This window comes from Stenella coeruleoalba (genome assembly GCF_951394435.1).
Source record: "Stenella coeruleoalba genome assembly, chromosome: 2".
NCBI classification, from domain to species: Eukaryota; Metazoa; Chordata; class Mammalia; order Artiodactyla; family Delphinidae; genus Stenella; species Stenella coeruleoalba.
In genome coordinates this window covers 30,773,203-30,796,644 of record NC_137147.1, presented here as the reverse complement: position 1 = coordinate 30,796,644, position 23,442 = coordinate 30,773,203, and the positions used below count along the sequence as shown (strand labels likewise).

Below are 23,442 nucleotides of genomic sequence, written 5' to 3'. Positions count from 1 at the left end.
CTGTAAGCAATATATGAGTGTCTAGTTAAAAAAAAATTTTTTTTTTGATAGGCAGTTGTCCCAATCAACCTAATGTATTAAACAATCCTGTCTTTTTCTCAGTGATTTAAATGCCACCTTTCTAATCTAAGTTTCTCTGGGGGTATTTGCATTTGGTTTTATCAATATGTCTTTTCTTACATGAATACCATACTTTTTTTAAAAATAAATTTATTTTCTTTTATTTATTTTTGGCTAAGTTGGGTCTTTGTTACTGTGTGCAGGCTTTCTCTAGTTGCGGTGGGGGGGGGGGCTACTCTTCGCTGTGATGCGCCGGCTTCTCATTGCGGTGGCTTCTCTTGTTGTAGAGCACGGGCTCTATGCGTGCGGGCTTCATTAGTTGTGGCTCACGGGCTCTAGAGCGCAGGCTCAGTAGTTGTGGTGCACGGGCTTAGCTGCTCCGTGGCATGTGGGATCGTCCCGGACCAGGGACGATCCTATGTCCCCTTGAGCCCGTGTACCCTGCGTTGGCAGGTGGATTCTTAACCACTGCGCCACCAGGGAAGCCCAATACCATACTTTTTTTAGTGATCTTAGTTTTATGTATTTTTCCTTCTTAGTAATAGTCTTACCTTGTTATTTCTTCTTCTTGTTATTTCTTTGGCTATTCTTGCATGTTTATTCCTCCATTTTGTTACATTTCCCAGGGATGTTGCTGAATTTTTTATTGAAAAGTATTGAATTTTGGATTACTTTAGGGAGGGAAGTTTGATGTCTTTATAATATTGAGTGAAGGTGAACTCTTCATTTCTTTTATGTCCCTCAGTAGATTTTTTTTTAAAGAAGTTTTCTTTATGTTAACCTTGCACATTTTCCCTTAGGATTATTATTCTTAGATTTTAGTTTCTAACACTACTGTAAGTGCAACCAATTCTTTCTAACTGGTTGTTGCTTATTATGTAAGAAAAATCATGATTTTTTAAAAAACCTTATTTTAGAATAGTTCTAGATGTATAGAAAAATTGTAAACATAGTTCAGAGAGATCCTATATATCCTACACCCAGTTTCTCCTGTTGTTAACATCTTAGTTTACTGTGGCACATTTGTCACAAGAAATGAACCAATATTAATACACCATTATTAACTTATAATCTGTACTTTGTACAGATTTCTTTCTTTTTTTAACTAATGTCCTTTTTTTCTGTTCCAGGATCCCATCCAAATCTATTGATTTCAATTTATTAAATTTGCAACCAGACACTGTAGAATTAGGTTATTCTTTCTAATAAGTTTTCTGTTTAAAAGGATTTTCAGATATGCAATTATATTTGTAAATAATAATTTTAACTTCTTCCCAATATTTATACTTTTTTCTCTTGTGTAATTGCTTGGTATGGTACTTTACATATCTATTGATGTAATAAATAATGTTGAAAATATGAACAACCTTGCCTTGTACCCTTCTTTAATGGGAATTTTAGTGTTTTACCATTGAGCATACTAAGTTTTTTTTGGAATATAGATTCTTTTTTCTTTACTATGTTATGGAAGTATTTGTCCATTTTCCAGTGACTTCTGGTGGTTCACTATCAGACTAATGTTTACCTCTGTGTATTCTGAGGTCTCACAAGTCTTACCTGCGTCATCTTCTTTTTTGTAGTTAATCTTTGTTTTCTCTGAACCATTTCTACTCAGAGGTCGTTTTGTTTGCTTTTCTCAGATTTGTCACTACATTGCTCAAGCATTATTAGCAACGTCAGATAGTTCTTGTGCTGTTATATGCCCATGCACTATCTCCTTTCAAGTTGTCTCACTAAACACTCATCGTAGCCCTGTGAAATGAAGACACTGTTTTTATCCCTATTTTTCTGATGAGGAAACAGAGGCTCCTAGAAGTTAAACCACTGGTTCAGGGTTATGTAGATTGCCTCTGCCGTTTTTCCCTCTGGCCTCCGGAGGACCATCACGGTCACCCTCCACCGTGTTCCTCCACAGTCTTGCACGGTGCTTTTCTGATTAATCTGTTTCTGAAAGCCTACTTGTGATTGATTGGGATGAACTAAGTGTCCTTGGATCTTTTTCAATATGTATTCTGAATCTAGAACTCTCAGAGCTGGCCTTGAAATCACCATCTAATTATATCTTTAATCTTGGCTCCCCTTCCCAACTAGCACATTATATGAATACAGTGGAAGCCCATTATAAACCTCCCAGGGATTTAGTTACGGTTCTCACATACAGTTAAAGTGAGGTAATTTGTCTCACTCATCATTTTGGTGGGAGAGGTTAGTTAGCCTTGTTCTATAGAATGTACAGGCATACCCCGTTTTACTGTGCTTCGCTTTATTACGCTTCACAGGTACTGCATTTTTTAACATGTTGAAGGTTTGTGGCAACCCTGCATTGAGCAAGTCTTTTGGTGCCGTTTTTCCAACAGCACTGTTCTCTTTGTGTCTCTGTGTCACATTTTGGTAATTCTCACAATATTTCAAAATTTTCATTATTATCAAATTTGTTATGGTGATCAGTGATCGTTGTTTACTATTGCAAGAAAATTCTGACTTGCTGAAGGCTTAGATGATGGTTAGCATTTTTTAGCAATAAAGTATTTTTACATTAAGGTAAAAATACATAAGGTAAAAAGTACAAAAAAATAAGGTAAAAAGTACATTTTTTCTAGCCATAATGCTATTGCACAGTTAATAGACTACAGTATAGTGTAAATATATATATATACATATATATATATACACATATGTTCTTGCACTGGGAAACCAGAAAATTTGTGTGACTTGCTTTACTGTGCTCTTCACTTTAGTGCAGTGGTCTGGAAGCAAACCTGCAATATCTCCAAGGTATGCCTGTATTATAAATGGATTTTACGAAAATGTAATATCCTTTTACTAGTTGGTCTTATACAGGCCTCTTTCCTTGCTGTGTTTATATAAAATACTATTTCTTCTTGCCGCTGCTACTACTATTACATGTGCTCCTTCACTCCAGCTACAGAGATGCAACATTTGCAGTCTGTTTATATCCTGTCCATTACAATCTTTTATGAACAAAATCTGGAACTGTAGTCCTTATGAATAGGTAAACAGCAGCAAGAGAAGCAGTTGTTTCAAGGACTGGCACTTTTCGGGAAATTCTAACCTAACTTTGGCACAGCGGTGCTCTTGGTTTCTAGTGGGTAGAGGCCAGGGAAGGTGCTAAACATCCTATATTGCATAGGACAGCCCCCAGCAACATATAAGATTATCTGGCTCAAAATGTCAACAGTGCTGGGGCTGCGAAACTTTGCTCTAGAGCACTCCTTCTTAGTGGGTATGTTGTTGTCCTCAAGGGGGCAAAAATTAGTTCTTGGGTTGGGGGGTGGTTGTCAAATATTTTTGTGTACAAAGTACAGATGTGCACACAGTACATATAGATATACAGTGTTCCTGTGGTGGTAAACTTTCTTGAGGGGCAGTGTTTAGAAAACCTGCACTTCTGTGTGTTTCTCCTTTACTCTCACACTGCTATACTCACAGCACTTCTTACACCAGATGTGTGGGGTTTTCCCCCACACAAGCAATTCTCTGAGACACTGGCTGGGAGTCCTACAGTTTAATTCAACTCTGATGCTGTCCACCTGGAGACAGCGTCAAATCCCACAGGTTAAGTTCTCAGTCCCACGAGACTGCTCCTCTTTCCCACAATTAAGATGCCAGTCCAAAGTCCAGGTTGTTACTTGTGCTTCTGACCGACTGACTGTAAATCGCTGGCTCCCGTGACCCCATCCTGAGGTTTGACTGATTTCCTAGAGAGGTTTACAGAACTCAGGAAAACAGTTTACGTACTGTTTACCAGTTTATTATAAAAGGCTATGATAAAAGATACAGGTGCACCTCCAGCTGGAAGGGATGCATAGAGCAGTATATGCGGGAAAGAGCACGAAGCTTTCATGCCCTCTGTGAGTGTGCCACCCTCCAGCACCTCCTTGTGTTCACCAACCTGGAAACTCTCGGAACGCCATACTATTGGGATTTTATGGAGGTTCCATCACATAGGCATGATCAATTATTAACTCCATTTCCAGCCCCTCTCCCCTATGGAGAATGAGAGATGAGGCTGAAAATCCCAAGCTTCCAATCATGGCTTGGTCTTTCTGGTGACCAGCCCCCATCCAGGAGTCCACCCAGAGTCACCTCATTAGAACAAAAGGCATTCCCATCACCCAGGAACTTCCAAGGGATTTAGGTGACAGGAACCAGAGCCGAAGACCAAATATTAGAACAGAAGATGCTCCTGCGCTCTTATCATTTAGGAAACCGCAAGGGTTTTAGGAGCTCTGTATCAAGAACCGGGGACAGAAGCCAATCTATGTATTTTTTATTATTTCACAGGGAGTAATTAGGGAAAAAATGCCTAAAGAGACTCCTTAGGAGAGCAATAATTAAAAAAAAAAAGTTGAGAAACACTGCCTTGGAGGGAGACTGTCTAGTGTAGTGGTTAAAAACTCAGATTCTTAACCACTAGAGTCAGACTGGGTGTAAATCCTGTTTCTGCCACTTACCGGCTTCAGGCAATGACTTCATTGTCTAAGTTTTCTTATCTGTAAGATAGAAATAATAATAGCACTTTCTTCAAAGGATTGTTGTGAGGCAATCCATTTAAAGTACCCGGCACTTGGTAAAACAATAGTCATCCTCCTTAAGGTGCTCAAGGAGAGTAAGGATCCTATTTATTGCGGTGTTTACAGTCCTTAGAAGAATATCTGGGGCTTAATAGGTGTTCAGTAAATATATGTTGAATGAATGAATAAAACTCTTATTTATTGATTTAAGTGTGTCAGAGTTGCCATTATGGAAACTGAGGAAATGGTGGTAGTAAGATAAGCTATGCTCTCCATTCTTTTTTTCTGGTAGGCAGCTTTCATATTTATCTCACCTAACGTCTAGTGTGTGATGCATTCCCTATTTTAGCATTTACTTTTAAAGGAAGAAGTGGATTATATAGCATGCAATACCATCATTCTGTTTCAAGCCAATTGAGTGAGCTCAGGGCAAAAACGAAATATGGGTTTTGTTAGTACTCTCATGAGAGCTAGTATACTTTTTTTTTTTTTGTGGTATGCAGGCCTCTCACTGTTGTGGCCTCTCCCGTTGCAGAGCACAGGCTCCAGATGCGCAGGCTCAGCGGGCATGGCTCACGGGCCCAGCCGCTCCGCGGCATGTGGGATCTTCCCAGACTGGGGCACGAACCCATGTCCCCTGCATCGGCAGGCGGACTCTCAACCACTGCGCCGCCGGGGAAGCCCGAGAGCTAGTATACTTTTAATTATAAATTTTACCGACTTACATTCTTGTGTTAGGACCTCAGCTTGCAATTTATTCCGTTCTATTTGAGTGAAACATAAAAGAATACACAAGTAATAATGTTTGATAACCTAATTTTTTGTGTATATTCATATTTTATTTAAAAATATTTATTTTTGCTTGATCCTTGTAGTTTTACTTTGGCTTAATGCTTTTGTTATTGAATTAAATTCTTTTGAGTTTTAAGCCTTAAATTTGAACTGTTGTTACTTATTTTGTGCTTGTATAGTACACTGCTTTTATAGGAGTATAGCTAACAAGTGCAAGAAGAGTCGCATTATTTTACATAGGTTTGCCTATAAAATAATCTCACGGAATATATCTTGAACTATTGTTTTGTGAGGTATAGTAAAAAGGTAACCTAGCTTCCGTTCTTTAGAATTGCAAAGTCATGTTGACAGATTTCTTATTTTCACTTACTATGAATCCTGAAAAATTGTTTCAATAGAATATATCAGAAACAAATAGAATAAAGAAATAGGTCAAAAAAAAAAGAAATAGGTCAAGCAATTTACGTTGGACTTTATGAGATAGCTTCTGGTCCTCATATTTACCGTTTAGATGAATTGTTTTTATCAGTTCACTCAGGGATTTATTTAGACTGATTAAACGATTAAAAGAGTGATTCATACAGCAAAATGTCAAGTTACTAATTTATGGTATGAATCAAGATAGTTCTTAGTATAGGATATCCCATTCTCTTTCCAGGATGGTTAGGTTTACTCAGAAAAACACGTAAATCAAAACATTGGTGCCTCTCCAGAAACAGACACACAGATCAATGGAACAGGATAGAGAGCCCAGAAGTAAGTCCATGCACTTATGGTCAATTAATCTACGACAAAGGGGGCAACAATATACTAGGGAGAAAAGACAGTCTCTTCCAAGTGGTGCTGGGAAAACTGGACAGCTACATGTAAAAGAATGAAATTAGAACATTCTCTAACACCATATACAAAAATAAGCTCAAAATGGATTAAAGACCTAAATGTAAGACTGGATGCTATAAAACTCCTAGAGGAAAACATTGGCAGAATAGTCTTTGACATAAATCGTCGCAATATTTTTTTGGATCTGTCTCCTCAAGTAAAGGAAATAAAACCAAAAATAAACGAATGGGACCTAATTAAACGTAATAGCTTTTGCACAGCAAAGGAAACCACCAACAAAACAAAAAGACAACCTTCTGAATGGGAGAAAGTATTTGTAAATGATATGACTGGTAAGGGATTAATATCCAACATGTATAATCAGCTTATACAACTCAACGTCAAAAAAACAAACAAGCTAATTAAAAAATGGGCAGAAGAACGGAGTAGACGTTTTTCCAAAGAGGAAATGCAGTTGACCAACAGGCACATGAAAAGATGCTCAACATTGCTAATTATAGGGAACTATATATCAAAACCACAATGAGATAGCACCTCATACCTGTCGGGATGGCTATCATCAAAAAGAACACAAGTAAAAAGTGCTGGAGACGGTGTGGAGAAAAGGGAACCCTCCTGCACTGTTGGTGGGAATGTAAATTGGTGCAACCACTGTGGAAAACAGTATTTTCCACAGTTTGAGGTTTCTCAGAAAACTAAAAATAGAACTACTGTGTGACTAAGCAATTCCTCTCCTGGGTATATATCCGAAAAAAAACAAGAACACTAATTGGAAAAGATAGAGTCACTCCAATGTTCATAGCAGCATTATTTACAATTGCCAAGATATGGAAGCAACCTAAGTGTCCAACAGATGAATGGATAAAGCAGCCGTGGTATATATATATATATAATTGAATACTACCTAGCAATAAGAAAGGATGACATTTTGCCATTTGCAGCAACATGGATGGACTTAGAGGGCATTATGCTAAGTGAAATAAGCTAGACAGAGAAAGACAAGCACTGTATGATATCACTTATATGTAGGATCTAAAAAATACAACAGACTAGTGAATATAACAAAGAAGGAGACTCACAGATGCAGTGGTTACCAGTGGGGCGGGGGGGGGGGCAATATAAGGGCAGGGGAGTGGGAGGTACAAACTCTTAGTGTAAGATAGGCTCAAGGATGTATTCTACAACATGGGGAATATAGCCAATATTTTGTAATAACTGTAAATGAAAAGTAACCTTTAAAAATTGTAAAAAAAATTTTTAAATTAAAAACAAAACATTGGTGCCTCTCAATGTTCTTATAATTTCATTTGGGGGGCTTTTTGGTAAAGAACAGAATCAGTCTCTAGATAATACCATCTGGATAATATTGAAAGATAAATATGTACTGGTCTCTTTATTTTAGATGCATGAATATCTCTATATTCCAGTTTTTATTTGCTGTTCTGACATATTTTAATAACCAATTATAATTTCCAGATGTATATCAGTTATTTTTTTTACGATACTTCAGGTTGGCTATTGCTTGATGGCTTGGGAATTTAATCTCATCAGAAAACCATTTCAACATAGAGGAAAGCGTGAATTTGTTTTAGAAAGGGTTTTTGTGTCATTAATTCCATCTATAGATTGTTGGATATTCTATTTGAGGACCAATACCTGTTTGTTACCTTCATTTTTGAAAAATTTCTAGAATTTCAGTGTGCTATCTTTGAGAAATTGTAGACAGGAATTGTTTGAAGAATCTTTTGGAATTATGTGATGATTGTTTTTTACCCTCCTTTTGTTCTGAATAGTGATCTAAAGATGATTATGGAAACTGAGGGAAAACTCTGCTGTTAATGTACATTCCAGTTTTTTTCTTTCTCACCATCTTTTGTTTTGTAGCATTCTGTCTCTAGTCTGCCACATTACTATATATATTTTAATACAAGCAAACCTCATTTTGTTGAACTTTGCTTTATTGTGCTTCACAGATACTGTGTTTTTTTTTTTTTTTTTACAAATTGAAGGTTTTGGCAGCTCTGTATCAAGCAGGTCTAATGGCACCATCTTTCCAACAGCATTAGCTCACTTTGTGTCTCTGTGTCCCATTTTGGTGATTCTTGCAGTATTTCAGATTTTTTCATTATTTGTTGTGATGATCAGTGATCCTCGATGTTACTGTTGTAGTTGTTTGGGGGCACCACAAACCGTGTCCACATAAGCCAGCAAACAATTGGTAAACATGTCTTCTGACTGCTTCAGCTGTTCTCCACCTCTCTCGGTTTCCTCAGGCTTCCTTATTCTCTGAGACACAACAGTATTGAAATTAGGCCAATTAATAACCCTTCAGTGGCCTTTAAGTGTTCAACTGAAACTCTCTCACTTTTAATTTCTCATTTTAAATAAAAAGCTATAAATGATTAAGCTTAGTGAGGAAGGCATGTCAAAAGCCGAGACAGGCTGAAGGCTAGGTCTCTTGCACCAAACAGCCAAGTTGTGAATGCAAAGGAAAAGTTCTTGAAGGAAATTAAAAGTGCTACTCCAGTGAACACGCGGATGACAAGAAAGTGAAATAGTCTTACCGCTGATATGGAGAAAGCTCGAGTGGCCTGATGATCAAACCACCCACAGCAGTCCCTTTAGCCAAAGCCTCATCCAGAGCAAGGTCCTGACTCTCCAATTCTGTGAAGGCTGAGAGCGGTGAGGAAGCTGCAGAAGAAAAGTTTGGAGCTGGCAGAGGTTGGTTCATGAAGCTTGATGAAAGAAGCCATCTCCGTAACGTCAGAGTGCAAGGTAAAGCAACAGGTGCTAATGTGGAAGCTGCAAGTTATCCAGAAGATCCAGCTAAGATCATTAATTAAGGTGGATACACTAAACAACAGATTTTCAGTGTAGATGAGACAGCATTCTATTCGAAGAAGATGCCTCCTAGGACTTTCATAGCTAGAGAAAAGTCAGTGCCTGCCTTCAGAGCTTCAAAGGACAGGCTGATTCTTTCATTAGGGGCTGGTGCAGCTGGTGACTTTTTTTTTTTTTTTTTTTTGCAGTATGCGGGCCTCTCACTGTTGTTGGCCAACAGGCACATGAAAAGATGCTCAAGGGCCTCTCCCGTTGCGGAGCACAGGCTCCGGATGCGCAGGCTCAGCGGCCATGGCTCACGGGCCCAGCCGCTCCGTGGCATGTGGGATCCTCCCGGACCAGGGCATGAACCCGTGTCCCCTGCATCGGCAGGCGGACTCTCAACCACTGCGCCACCAGGGAAGCCCCTGGTGACTTTTTAAGTTGAAGCCAATGCTCATTTACCATTCCAAAAATTCTAGGGCCCTTAAGAATTATGCTAAATCTATTCTGCCTGTGCTCTATTGGAAAAGCAAAGCCTGGGTGACAGCACATCCATTTACAACACGGTTTACTGTATATTTTATGTCTCAACAGTAGATCTCACTCTTGAGACCTACTGCTGAGAAAAGAAGACTCTTTTCAAAATATTACTGCTTATTGACAATGCACCTGGCCCCTCAAGAGCTCGGATGGAGATGTACAATGAAATTCTTTTTTTTTTTCATGTTTGCTAACACTATCCATTCTGCAGCCCATGGATCAAGAAGTAATCTTGGGCACTTCCTTGGTGACCCAGTGGCTAAGACTCCGCGCTCCCAATGCAGGGGGCCCGGGTTCAATCCCTGGTCATGGAACTGGATCCCACATGCTGCAATTAAGAGTTCACATGTTGCAACTAAAGATCCTGCATGCTGCAACTAAAGATCCCACATGCCGCAACTAAAGATCCCCCACACTGCAGTGAAGATCCCATGTGCCCCAACTAAGACCCGGCACAGCCAAATAAATAAATAAGTAAATAAATATTTTTTTAAAAAAGGAGTAATTTCGACTTTCAAGTCTCCTTATTTAAGAAATACATTTCTTGGGCTTCCCTGGTGGCGCGGTGGTTGAGAGTCCGCCTGCCGATGCAGGGGACACGGGTTCGTGCCCCGGTCCAGGAGGATCCCACATGCCGCGGAGCTGCTGGGCCCGTGAGCCGTGGCCGCTGGGCCTGCGCGTCCGGAGCCTGTGCTCTGCAACAGGAGGTGCCACAACAGTGAGAGGCCTGCGTACTGCAAAAAAAAAAAAAGAGAAAGAAAAATACATTTCTTAAGGCCATAGTTGCCATAGATAGTGATTTCTCTGGATCTGGGCAAAGTAAATTGAAAACCTGGAAAGTATTCACCATTCTTGATGCCATTAAGAACACTTGTGATTCATGGAAGGGGGTCAAAATATTGAACATTAACAGGAATTTGGAAGAAGTTGATTCCAACCCTCATGGATGACTTTGAGGGGTTCTGGACTTCAGTGGAGGAAGTAACTGCAGTTGTTGTGGAAATACTAGAGAACTAGGATTAGAAGTAGAGCCTGAAGATGTGACTGAATTGCTGCCATCTCATGATAAGAAGAAAATTTTATTTTTTTGGCCACACCACGCAGCATGTGGAATCTTAGTTCCCCGACCAGGGATTGAACCCACGCCCCCTGCAGTGGAAGCATGGAGTTTTAACCACTGGACTGCCAGGGAAGTCCCTCGTGATAAAATTTTAACAGATGAGGAGTTGCTTCTTAATGGGTGAGGAAAGAAAGTGGTTTGTTGAGATGGAAACTACTCCTGGTAAAGATGCTGTGAACGTTGTTGAAATGACAAAGGATTTAGAATATTACAAAAACTTAATTGATAAAGCAGTGGTAGGGTTTGAGAGGATTGACTTTAATTTTGAAAGATGTTCCAGTGTGGGTAAAATGCTATCAAACAGTGTTGCATGCTACAGAGAAATCATTCATGAAAGGAAGATTCAGTCGATGTGGCAACCTTCATTGCTGTCTTATTTTAAGAAATGGCCACGCCCACCCCAGCCTTCAGCATCCACGACCCTGATCAGTCAGCAGCCATCAGCATGGAGGCAAAACCTCTACCAGCAAAAAGAGTATGATTCACTGAAGGCTCAGATGATGTAGCATTTTTTAGCAAAGTATCTTTTAATTAAGATATGTTCCTTTCTTTAGACATAATGCTTGCACACTTAATAGACCACAGTATAGTGTAAATATAACTTATATGCACTTGGGAACCAAAAAATTCATGTGACTCGCTTTATTGCGGTGGTCTGGATCCACACCCACGATATCTCAGAGGTATGCCTGTGTAAGGCTAGATTCCCCGACTCCCCAACAATTATCGCTCAGCAAAGAAAGAATTACCATATTATCAGAGTCGTTACAAAGTCTTTTATATTACCTGCTGCTTGCTCAGTTACTTTTTTCACCCAGTTGCTTTTTTGTGTTTTCAACAACATGTTTTTTTTGTTAATGTCCTAAAAAACTTAACATATCAATAGGTATAGTAACTATTACTAGGGTTATAACTTAATAATTTGCAAGTATTGAATGTCATAATAAATTATTAAAGGTAAAACAATGTTACTCAGTTATGGAGATAGGAATATGCATTTATGATGTGAATGGAAAAAGAACAGTTGTCCTAATGAAATGCAAATGGATATTTGTTATAAGCAGAATTTCCAGTAACAGCATCATGTACTTAAAAAGTCTTGTAACTTAAATGACATATACCAAAATGATGATGATGTGCTATGTAAGCCTATGTTAAATAACTCATGATGGCTTTTGTGACGAAGAAAGCTCTGTTGCTAAAGGTATATGTAAATGAATTGAACAAAATTGTTTTATGAAATAGGGTAGAAATATAGTATATCTAAATATATTTTATAGAACATTTTAACTGTAAAGACATTGACTTTCACCAAAATTTACAGGTTCAGATTGTCTAAAAGCCTTTTCTTTCCTTGTTGGGAAAATTAAAAGTATAGGAAAATTCCTGTGAAGTATAGGAGATAACTTTAGTCCATCAGTAGACATCCTTGCTTTTATTTCTTAGGACTCTTATTCCCTCCCTTATTTTTCACATTTGTGCCCTGACTTCTCATTTATGTTTTATATATGCCTATCCTGCCTATCTTTAGCGCCTAACACATATTATTGGTGATGAGTTGTATGTACTATATTACTTTGGTCTCTTTGCAGCTTGTTAATACGTATTTTTGAATGTTGCTTTCCTACAAAGAACATTCTACCGTAGATAAAAATGTAAATACAAATATATGTTTTAGAGTGACATAAATATAAAATGCAAATATAAACAGAAAAATATCTAGTATTTTTAATGATTGTATTTGTATTAAAATAGTATGTAGATAAAATTCAAACTTCCGCAGAAATATGGATAGGCTCAAGTTCCAGTAGTCACTTGTAAACCAGTGCCTTTGGGGAAAATGTATTCTGACTTTGTTCGAGGTTCTTAGCTGGCCTGCTGAAATCAGTTTGACTTCCTATGTAGTTGGAATTCTAGGAAGTTATATTTTGGGTTTTTTTTCCTGTGGGCAAGTATGCCTGAATCCTGACATTGGGAGTAGTTTCTTTTTCTTCTGCAGCCTGTCCTATGAAAGGAGGTATTTACCTGCAGTGGTTAATCGTCAACCCCCGAAGGGGGCTGTGACAAGGGCCGAATCCCTAGAGTTAGGGTTGTGACACAAGGGCTTTCCTAAGTCCTTTGGGGGCAGCCTACATACAAAAACCCTAAGGTTTAAAAACAGTCCTTTTCTTTCTGATCCAACCTCTTTCTTTACCCCTAATTAATAGTCATTGTCTACAATTTATGGGCAATATTTGGTTACTAAGACCTTCTCCCTCCCTTTTCCCCCAACATTCTCTCTGTTGGCCAGAAATGAAAGGGGATACAGATATGGAACTGAATTCTGCACTTTGCAGGAATTAGCTTATGCATTTATCTTTTTTTGTGAATAAGCCAGAAGGGATTTTCCATCAGGATGAGGAAGTACAGGTATTCCCACAGCTTCAGGTATACCAGTAGAAAAGCTAGAACCCAGGGCCAATTGGCTATCTTGGTATAGCTTTATGAAGACTGGTTCTTAATTCTTTGCCCGGTTGGCCATTTGTGCCCAGCAGAATAGCCATAGGCCTGATGCATTTGGGGGTAGACTATGGAAGGAAGGGAGTACCCTTGTTATCGCTGTCTAGTTTTTCTTCTGAAAAAGTTTTAAGAAAAGTTAGTCCGGATATTATTGATGGATGGAATTTATAATTTAGGGCAGGATTAGTATCTGTGGTTCCTTGTCCCATCCCCAGGGCATAAGGCATACTGCTTCAAATTCTGCTAATTTTTGTTTTCATTTACCAGATTTTTTTGGCTGTAATTTTATTTTTACTTCCTTTTCTATTACATGTTGACAGAGCAGACAGGACTTTAAAGCTAAGAAAAATTTAAGTTCAGTTTTTCTGTCTAAATATCTCAGTGATTGTTTATGTTGTAGCTTGGTAAAAGCACCAGCTACCTTGGTAGTTGGCAGCGTTCAGTGATCCCAAACCACACAAGGAGAGACGCTTGGACTTAAAAGGAATAATCTGAATGAATTTAGTGTTTTGAACTTGGAAGCAAAAGTGTTACTCAGTTTTTTCTTATAGCTGGATATCGAACTATGATTTATCGTAAGGCAGCAAAGAAAGGCCTCAGGGGAATGACAGTTGTATTTATTAATTACAAATTTATGGCTAAACATTTTGAGGAAAAATATCTAATTAAAGGAGATGTGTAGAAACGTGACCTTCTTGCTATCTATTTGTTTTGAAAGGCTGACCTAAATTTGTTTTTTCACTTCTACGATTCTGTTTTGTTTTTCTTTTCTTTTGGCTGTGCCACATGGCTTGTGGGATCTCAGCTCCCCAACCAGGCATGAACGCAGGCCCCCAGCAGTGAGAGCATGGAGTCCTAACCAGGGAAGTCCCTTCTACGATTCTCTTAACAGTTAATCTACTGTTTTAGAGACAGTGAGGTTCAGTCTTCAGTGTTTGCGTCGGAAGTTTTCCTTCATAGTACAGAGAGACCCTCTGCCCCTTGTCCCTAGTTAGTTTCTTTTCATGAAACTTTGTCAAATAGTTTCTGAAAGCCATTGTTTTTCTCATTTTTCCAGTGATTTCTGTGGAACCAGTGGAATTTTCCATGATAATCCCAAACCAATGCTTTCTGTGTAAATTGATAGACTTTCTCACTGAAAGAGAAGAGCAATTACTGTCCTATGTTTGCTAGCAGTTACTTTGCTTCATAGTTGGATGAAACTGGGGATGTTGGAGATTATAGATTTGTACTTGGCATATATGAGGGGGAAGTGCTTGATGATCTTTTGTTTGGTGACGATATCTTACTGGTGAGAGAAGAAAATAAACTTTGATTTAGAGCAGGTATCAATAAACTACGGCCCATGTAGTTTTTGTATGGCCCATGAGCTAAGTAAGGATGGTTTTTACAGTTTTTAGTGGTTGGAAAAAAATCAAAAGAAGAGTAATACTTTATGCTATGTAAACATTAAATGAATTTCAAATTTCAGTGTCTACAAAGTGTCCGTAGAGTTTTATTGGAAAACACCATGTTCATGTTCACGTTCATGTATGCTGCCTATAGCTGCTTTCAGACTACAACAGCAGTGTTGAGTGGTTATGACAGATCATATGACCTGCAAACTGTGAAATATTTTTTGTTTCAAACAGAAAAAGTCTGCCAACCCCTGATTTAGAGACAATTGGGTATCATGATGAAGAGCAAGGACTCTGGAGCCAAACTGCTCCTTAATGTCTCATTCTGAGACCTTGAGCAAGTTACTTACCTCTTTGTGCTTCAGTTTCTGAATTTGTAAAATGGGAAGAATGATAGTGCTGACTTCATGAGGTGATTGTGAGGGTTAAATGAGTTAATATACATAAAGCACTTAGAAACGTGCCTAGCACATGGTGTTCGCTAAGTGTTAGATGTTAGTTGATATCTAAGTATGTTAGTCGGCACTAAGTGTTGTAACATGAACTGGAAAAGATGCAGTGAAATCAGTTCCAATTGAGAACAGCTACAAATATATTAAGGAAGGATACGCATTTGTTAACAGTATGCTTCAGATCTCGACTCAGTGGTGTAGAAAATAGAGAAAATTAAGAGTCCACCACAAAGCATAGACAGTGAACATAATGTCTTTACATTGCTGCACAACGAAATGAGCATTGTGTAAAAGATAGCCTTTCTGCCATGCAGTGTGCCTGCCATAGGGGAGAATTATTCACTTGAGTTTTGAAATGAAATGTAAGATAAATTTACTTCATGGCACTGTTAATTCCGGTATGACCATTTCTGTGATTCCAAGTGGCTTTCTCAAGAGTCCTATCAGAAATATATTTGGCGTCTTGAATAGCTTGAACCTATCACTCCTGGCTGAAATAACACAACTTTTTAACGTTCAGGATAAACTGTCAGAATTTAAGAAGTGGTGTAAATGGCTCAGTCTCCTAGCTTGTTTCTCAACATTTGACTTTCCTCACCAGAGAGAAAAGAGTGAAACATTCGTCCGTCTAACTTTTTAAATTGTAGTAAAAAACACGTAACATAAAATTTACCATTTTAACACAATTTTAAGTGTTCTATTCAGTAGTGTTAAGTATATTTACATTGTTGTGGAATTCATTTCCAGGACCTTTTCATTCTGCAAAACTGAAACTCTACACCCATTAAACAACAGCTCTTCACTCTGTCTCCCACCAGCCCGTGGCAGCCATCATTCTGCTTTCTATTTCTATGAATTTGACTACTTTAGATACCTCATATAAGTGGAATCATCCAGTATTTTGCCTTTTTGTTACTGGCTTATTTCACTTAGCATACTGTTCTCAAGGTTCATCCGTGCAGCAGCATGCGACAAGAGTTCATTCCTTTAGGGCTTCCCTGGTGGCGCAGTGGTTGAGAGTCCGCCTGCCGATGCAGGGGACACGGGTTCGTGCCCTGGTCCGGGAAGATCCCACATGCCGCGGAGCGGCTGGGTCCGTGAGCCAGGCCCGCTGAGCCTGTGCTCTGCAACGGGAGAGGCCACAACAGTGAGAGGCCCGTGTACTGCAAAAAAAGAAAAAAAAAAAAAGAGTTCATGCCTTTTAATGTTGAATAATGCATCATACATATAGACCACATTTTGTTTATCTGTTCGTCCATTCATAGACGCTGCTTTGCTTCCATCTCTTGGCTATTGTGCGTAATGCTGCTGTGTACATGAATGTCCAGATATCTTTTTGAGATCCTGCAGTTTATTCAAGATTCGATTTATTCTTTGGAATAAATACCCAGAAGTGGAATTGCTAGATCATATGGTAATTCTGTTTTTAATATTTTTGAGGAACCACCATACTGTTTTCATAGAGGCTGCATCATTTTACTGTCCCACCAACAGCGTACAGAGGTTCCAATTTCTCCACACCGATGCCAACACTTGTTATTTTCTGTCCTTTTTTTTTTTTCTGGTTAATTGATAGTAGCCATCCTAATGGGTATGTGGTAATATTTAATTGTAGTTTTCATTTACATTTCTATTCATCCAACTTCTAAGAGGATTGATCTTATGTAAAGTATCTAACATAGTTCTTAGTAAGGAGGCTTACTACAATTTTGGGGGCTATGTTTGATCTGAATATCTAGAGCTCTCTGACAGCTGTTAACACTTCCTGCCATTCAGGGCTGTATAATTGAGAGTTAAGATTTTTTTTTAACTTCTTGCAAATAAGGTGACAAACGGCCTTGATGTGGAACTTGACCTATTGATAAGGCATCCATTAATGAGAAGAATGTAGATCATGTCTTTGTAAAAGATGAAAGCTAATATACTCTTTTCCTAATATGAAAACCTTTTTATCGCTATTAAAATTTTAGCTCTCTTTTCTAACTATAAAAGAAATACATGCTTATTACCAAAAAAATCAAGAAAATACAGTAAAACGTAAGTTTACATTTGGAATACAACACATATTGTATGTGTACAGTTAATGTTGCTGCCTGTAGCTGTAGTTTTTACTGTTACATTCCATTGGTAACTAGTCTGCCGTTTTCCATTTTCCTTTTGATTTTCAATTGAGGTTCCCCCCCCACCCCCAGTTTTTGGTAAAAGTCTTATGCTGCGAGTGTAAGAGTTTCTTTCATTTTTATGCTTATGAGAGAAATTGCTGGATCTTGGGTGATGTATCTATCAATTTATGTTTCTACTAGCAGTTTACAAGAGGTCTGGTTGTCCATACTTAATTTTGTCTGATTTCTTAATTTTTGTTCATTAAGATGGGTGTTAATGATACATTGTTGAGGTTTTACATTGTATTTTGCTCATTACTGATGAAGTTGAACATGTTTTCATGTTGTTTTTATTGGCTATTTATATTTTTCTGTGTAAGTTCTGTCGTCCTTTATTTTCATTGGTCTGCCTCTTTGTTATTGATTTTGAAGGAATTCTTTATATTTATTCTTTATATAATATACATATTATATATATACACATACATATATAAATATATACATATTGCTATATACAGTGATACATGCTTTTAAAATAATTAATTTCATGGAAAGTCATTTTATTTTAAATACAGCAGTGTGTACATGTCAATCCCAAACTCCCAATCTATCCCTCCACCCCACTCTTCCCCCCTGGTAACCATAAATTCGTTTTCTAAGTCTGTGAGTTTGTTTCTGTTTTGTAAGTAAGTTCATTTGTATCTTTTTTTTTTAGATTCAGCATATAAGTGATATCATATGATATTTGTCTTTCTCTGTCTGACTTCACTTAGTATGATAATCTCCAGGTCCACCCATGTTGCTGCAAACGGTATTATTTCATTCTTTTAAACGGCTGAGTAATACTGTATATATGTACAATATTACTTGTATATATGTACCACATCTTTATCCATTCATCTGTCGATGGACATTTAGGTTGCTTCCATGTCTTGGCTGTTGTAAACAGTGATGCAGTGAACATTGAGGTGCATGTATTTTTCTGAACTATGGTTTTCTTCAGATATATGCTAAGGAGTGGGATTGCTGGATCATACAGTAGCTCTGTTTTTAGTCTGGAAATGAGGGTGTTGAACTAAATGATCTCCAAGAATTCCAGTTCTTAAGTGAACATATCATATGGAAATCAGCATCGTGCAGAACTTCTATAAATATTCTAAGCAGTGTATGTGTTTGTATGTATTTATGTGCATGTTTACTTTGAAATTTTTGTCAATTTGTGTGTGTGTGTTTCTGTTTGGAAAAAGTTTTTCAGGGAACTGTTTTTTTTTGCAATGAATGTTAGATTTATTAAAGCTATAAATTAACAGAATTTTAAACTCAACTCTTTACAAATTGAACACATTTTAACAATCATTTTTAAGAGATTCAGTTTTTTCATGTAGCTTAAGATCCCTTGAATTTAAATTGCATTTATAAATTTTAAGTAAATTATGTAAATTAACAAATCTTTGGAGTACTTAACTCTTCTAAACCTGATATTTATGGATTTTGTAAGATTTTAAATACATTTTATAAGCCTAGATCTGTTATTCAATGACATTTTAAATTGAAATCACCAGTGTAATTTTTTAGATACACCAATATGAAGGGCTTCTTAATCTAAGCATTTAAAAATACCAAATAGGACTTCTCTGGTGGTGCAGTGCTTAAGCATCCGCCTGCCAATTCAGGAGGCACAGGTTCGATCCCTGGTCTGGGAAGATCCTACATGTCGCAGAGCAGCTAAGCCCGTGTGCCGCAACTACTGAGCTTGTGCTCTAGAACCCGCGAACCACAACTACTGAAGTCTGTGCGCCTAGAGCCTGTGCTCCGCAACAAGAGAAGCCACCACAGTGAGAAGCCCATGCACCGCAATGAAGAGTAGCCCCCGCTCGCCGCAACTAGAGAAAGTTGCAGCGATGAAGACCCAACGCAGCCAAAAATAAATAAAATTAAAAAATAAAAATACCAAATATTTACCTATTATGCCTGCACTCAACCCAAAAGTATTAAACTTTAGGCTTGATTTACTTTCTTTTCCCGCCTCCCAGTTCCATCCCACACTGTTTCCCTCTCTCTGCCTCCCAAATAACTGTCTTATTTTTTAAACTTTTATCATATCTGTCTTTGAAACCTCCCTGGTTCATTAGAACCTTTTCAATTTCACCTTCTCAAGCGATTTGAGGATATCTTTCCAAGTAAATTTAGAGCCATGTTCTCAGATTACTGAGGTGGAACCTTATGAAAATATGTGAAATCTAGAGCTGTAAACACCTGGGATGATTTTTTTCTCATGAAAAGGGGCATAACTTGAGCCTAGTTTTATAGGCTTTGCTAACAGTGACTCTGAGTCATGCCTTCCAAGTGGGGTGTTCTCCAGCCTGCCAGCCCTGGACTCATGTCCACATCACTGAATTCTCAGGTATGATGGGTGTGCAGTCCCCATGCCCAGGATGCTTCTGACTTATTTCAATAAATCTATTTATTGCTTGATTCTATTCTGTATTCTTTTATTCGTTTTATTTGACAGGTTACAATTTTTCAGTATTTTAAGCATTTAAGTATTTTAAAATAAAACATTTGGATTTTGAATGTCCCCCATGTCTTATCTGGTTTTATAGTCATAGTTCTAAGGTTATTCTCATAAGTTTTAACTTGGGATTTTCTAGAACACAAAGTTTATATCCTAAAAAAAAGTTACAGGGAGCACATAAACAGAGATTATGTGTATTTGGAGCACAACCCTGTCTTATTCACATATTATATAATGTGATACCTTAACTCTCTACTTGTATTATAAGCTTTTTGGCATGGACTTTGTAACAGTGCTGTCCAGTGGACATATATTGTAAGCCACATATGTAATTTAAAACTTTTCTAGTAGCTACATTAAAAATAAAAGTAACAGATGAAATTAACTTTAATAATATATTTTATTTAACCCAGTATAATCTAAATATATTTCAACATGTAATCAGTATAAAAATTGAGATATTTTGCATTCTTTTTTTCATACTGAATTTTCAAAATCCAGTGTTATTTTATTCTTAGTGCACATCTCAATTCAGGCTAACCACATTTCAAGCACTCAATAGCCACACGTAGCAAGTGGCTACTGTATTGGGTGATGCTGTCTTATACTTTTACAACTTAGTGCTAGGAACACAATTGTTGCTTTGTGTGAGAATGTGTGTGTTTATTATTTTAGTTACAGATTTCTCTCATTGAATAAAGTATAAGATATTTTAAAATTCCTATCTTTATTTTCTTTCTCTTTAAGGCCCTTCCTTCTTCCATGATTATAGTAGCAGTCTATTGTCCTGTGATAGCTGCTGTTTTCATTGTTCTGAAGATGGTCAACTATCGACTCCACAGAGCACTTGATGCTGGAGAGATTGTAGATAGGAACACAAATGATTTCACAGATCAGCGAGCCAGCGCTGAGCAAGGCAACTGTTCAACAAGGAGAAAAGACAGCAATGGCCCAAGGTAAGGAAACCCATGCCACTCAGTTTGTAACGATGTACAGTGATGCATGTGTACAATGATGTGATCATTGTGTCATGCCTGTTCTGTTTACCTGGTTTTAAGGCAGTGGTAGATCTTACCACTGTTGATACAGTGACAAGTGTGATTGTCACATTAGACCACAGCAAAGCTGACTGGCTATCTGGGGATAAATCAATATCCTTGGCCTTGTTAATAAATAACATTTTAGAACAATAATAGTCATAATAGTGTAATAGTTATTCATACCAAAGACCAAAACCAATGGAAAACAGGTTAAAGAAGTAATAAAACATGGCTTTATAAATCTAAACATTTATTTTTATACATATAAATAAAATGTGTATATATATCTTAAGCAAACTGTGATAATATTTTACTTGACATTTATAATCTACAGTTTTCATTTTATCCATTGTAAATTTTTTTCAATTTTATGTTCTTACCTTAGAAACTTAGCTGTTCCTTCCCTAGATCTTAGCATGACTGACTTCCTAGGTTTCAACTCTGTGTAGCTGTCACCCCTTCCTGGAGGCGTTCCTGGAGGCTGTCTCAGCTAAAATAGTCCCCTACTGCCCTCAGTCACATTCTATCCCATTACCTTGGCCTCACCCACTTTCTCTTTCTGACAGAGGGATTTATTTATCATAGTCAAAAGGTTATAGTGACTTTATAGAAATAATAGGTGTCCCTAATATAATTTTTAAACAGTTGCTATATGAGCACTTGACATTTTTAAGCTCATACAGTCCTCAAAAACAATTCTATGAGATGGTTGCTGTTATCATCCCTGATTTGCAGATGTGGAAAGTGAGGTGAGAAAGATCAAATAATCTAGGCTGTCAAGCTCTGGAGGCGAGGCCATGCTTTTAACCACTATGCCATGTTTCCAGTCAGTATAATATGAAATATTTCAGGTTCAAGATATAAATAATATCACTAAAAGTGGGTACTCAATATCTATTAAGACAGGTAATGTTTCTGTATATTCTCCAGTGCACTGAAAACCTTCATCCTTTTTGTTACATTTTCCTCCATCCCTAACATGATTACCCTGTTTGTTCATTGAACAGATATTTTACCTTATAATAATTTTGTTAATAGCATAAATCACTATCTGAAATTATCTTCCTTAATCATTTGTTTGCATTTATAAGCTTTCTGAAGGCAGGGCCTTGTTTTTCTTACAAACTATTATATTCCCAGGTTCCAGAACAGTGTCTTGCACTGATAGGTACTCAGGAAATACTTTGAACTACTGAAAATACTATTTCTGTGATAGTATTTTTTTGTTTGTTTCTTTGTTTTTTTATATAGCAGGTTCTTATTAGTCATCAATTTTATACACATAAGTGTATACATGTCAATTCCAATGGCCCAGTTCAGCACATCACCATCCCCACCCCCCCTGTGGTTTTCCCCCCTTGGTGTCCATATGTTTGTTCTCTACAACTGTGTCTCAACTTCTGCCCTGCAAACCGGCTCATCTGTACCATTTTTATAGGTTACACATACATGCGTTAATATACAATATTTGTTTTTCTCTTTCTGACTTACTTTACTCTGTATGACAGTCTCTAGATCCATCCACGTGTCAACAGATGACTCAATATCGTACCTTTTTATGGCTGAGTAATATTCCATTGTATATATGTACCACAACTTCTTTATCCATTCATCTGTCGATGGGCATTTAGCTTGCTTCCATGACCTGGCTATTGTAAATAGTGCTGCAATGAACATTGGGGTGCATGTGTCTTTTTGAATTATGGTTTTCTCTGGATATATGCCCAGTAGTGGGATTGCTGGATCACATGGTACTTCTATTCTTAGTTTTTTAAGGAACCTCCATACTGTTCTCCATAGTGGCTGTATCAATTTATATTCCCACAAACAGTGTAAGAGGCTTCCTTTTTCTCCACACCCTCTCCAGCATTTGTTTGTAGATTTTCTGATGATGCCCATTCTAACTGGTGTGAGGTGATACCTCATTGTAGTTTTGATTTGCATTTCTCTAATAATTAGTGATGTTGAGCAGCTTTTCATGTGCCTCTTGGCCATCTGTATGTCTTCTTTGGAGAAGTGTCTATTTAGGTCTTCTGCCCATTTTTGGATTGGGTTGTTTGTTTCTTTAATATTGAGCTGCATGAGCTGTTTATATATTTTGGAGATTAATCTGTTGTCTGTTGATTCATTTGCAAATATTTTCTCCCATTCTGAGGGTTGTCTTTTCGTCTTGTTTATGGTTTCCTTTGCTGTGCAAAAGCTTTGCAGTTTCATTAGGTCCGATTTGTTTATTTTTGTTTTTATTTCCATTACTCTAGGAGGTGGATCAAAAAAGATCTTGCTGTGATTTATGTCAAAGAGTGTTCTTCCTGTGTTTTCCTCTAAGAGTTTTATAGTGTCCGGTCTTTTACATTTAGGTCTCTAATCCATTTTGAGTTTATTTTTGTGTATGGTGTTAGGGAGTGTTCTAATTTCATTCTTTTACATGTAGCAGTCCAGTTTTCCCAGCACCACTTTTGAAGAGACTGTCTTTTCTCCATTGTATATCTTTGCCTCCTTTGTCACAAATTAGTTGACCATAGGTGTGTGGGTTTATCTCTGGGCTTTCTATCTTGTTCCATTGATCTATGTTTCTGTTTTTGTGCCAGTACCACATTGTCTCGATTACTGTATCTTTGTAATATAGTCTGAAGTCAGGGAGTCTGATTCCTCCAGCTCCGTTTTTTTCCCTCAAGACTGCTTTGGCTATTCGGGGTCTTTTGTGTCTCCATACAAATTTTAAGATGA

The 23,442-nt window shown here is 37.6% G+C and overlaps 1 protein-coding gene across 7 annotated transcripts in view; it reads left to right on the top strand.

The window, feature by feature from the left end:
* Nucleotides 1–23,442, top strand: part of PCNX1 (pecanex 1) — a 171,938-nt gene that overhangs the window by 10,430 nt on the left and 138,066 nt on the right. For all 7 annotated transcript variants that reach the window (XR_013827110.1, XM_079913211.1, XM_079913210.1 and 4 more), the window contains exon 2: nucleotides 20,423–20,631. Coding sequence is in view for 6 of the 7 variants with exons in the window: in XM_079913211.1 (XP_079769337.1) it covers nucleotides 20,423–20,631 (209 nt within the window). In the remaining variant the exon portion in view is untranslated. The remainder of the gene's footprint in view (nucleotides 1–20,422; nucleotides 20,632–23,442) is intronic.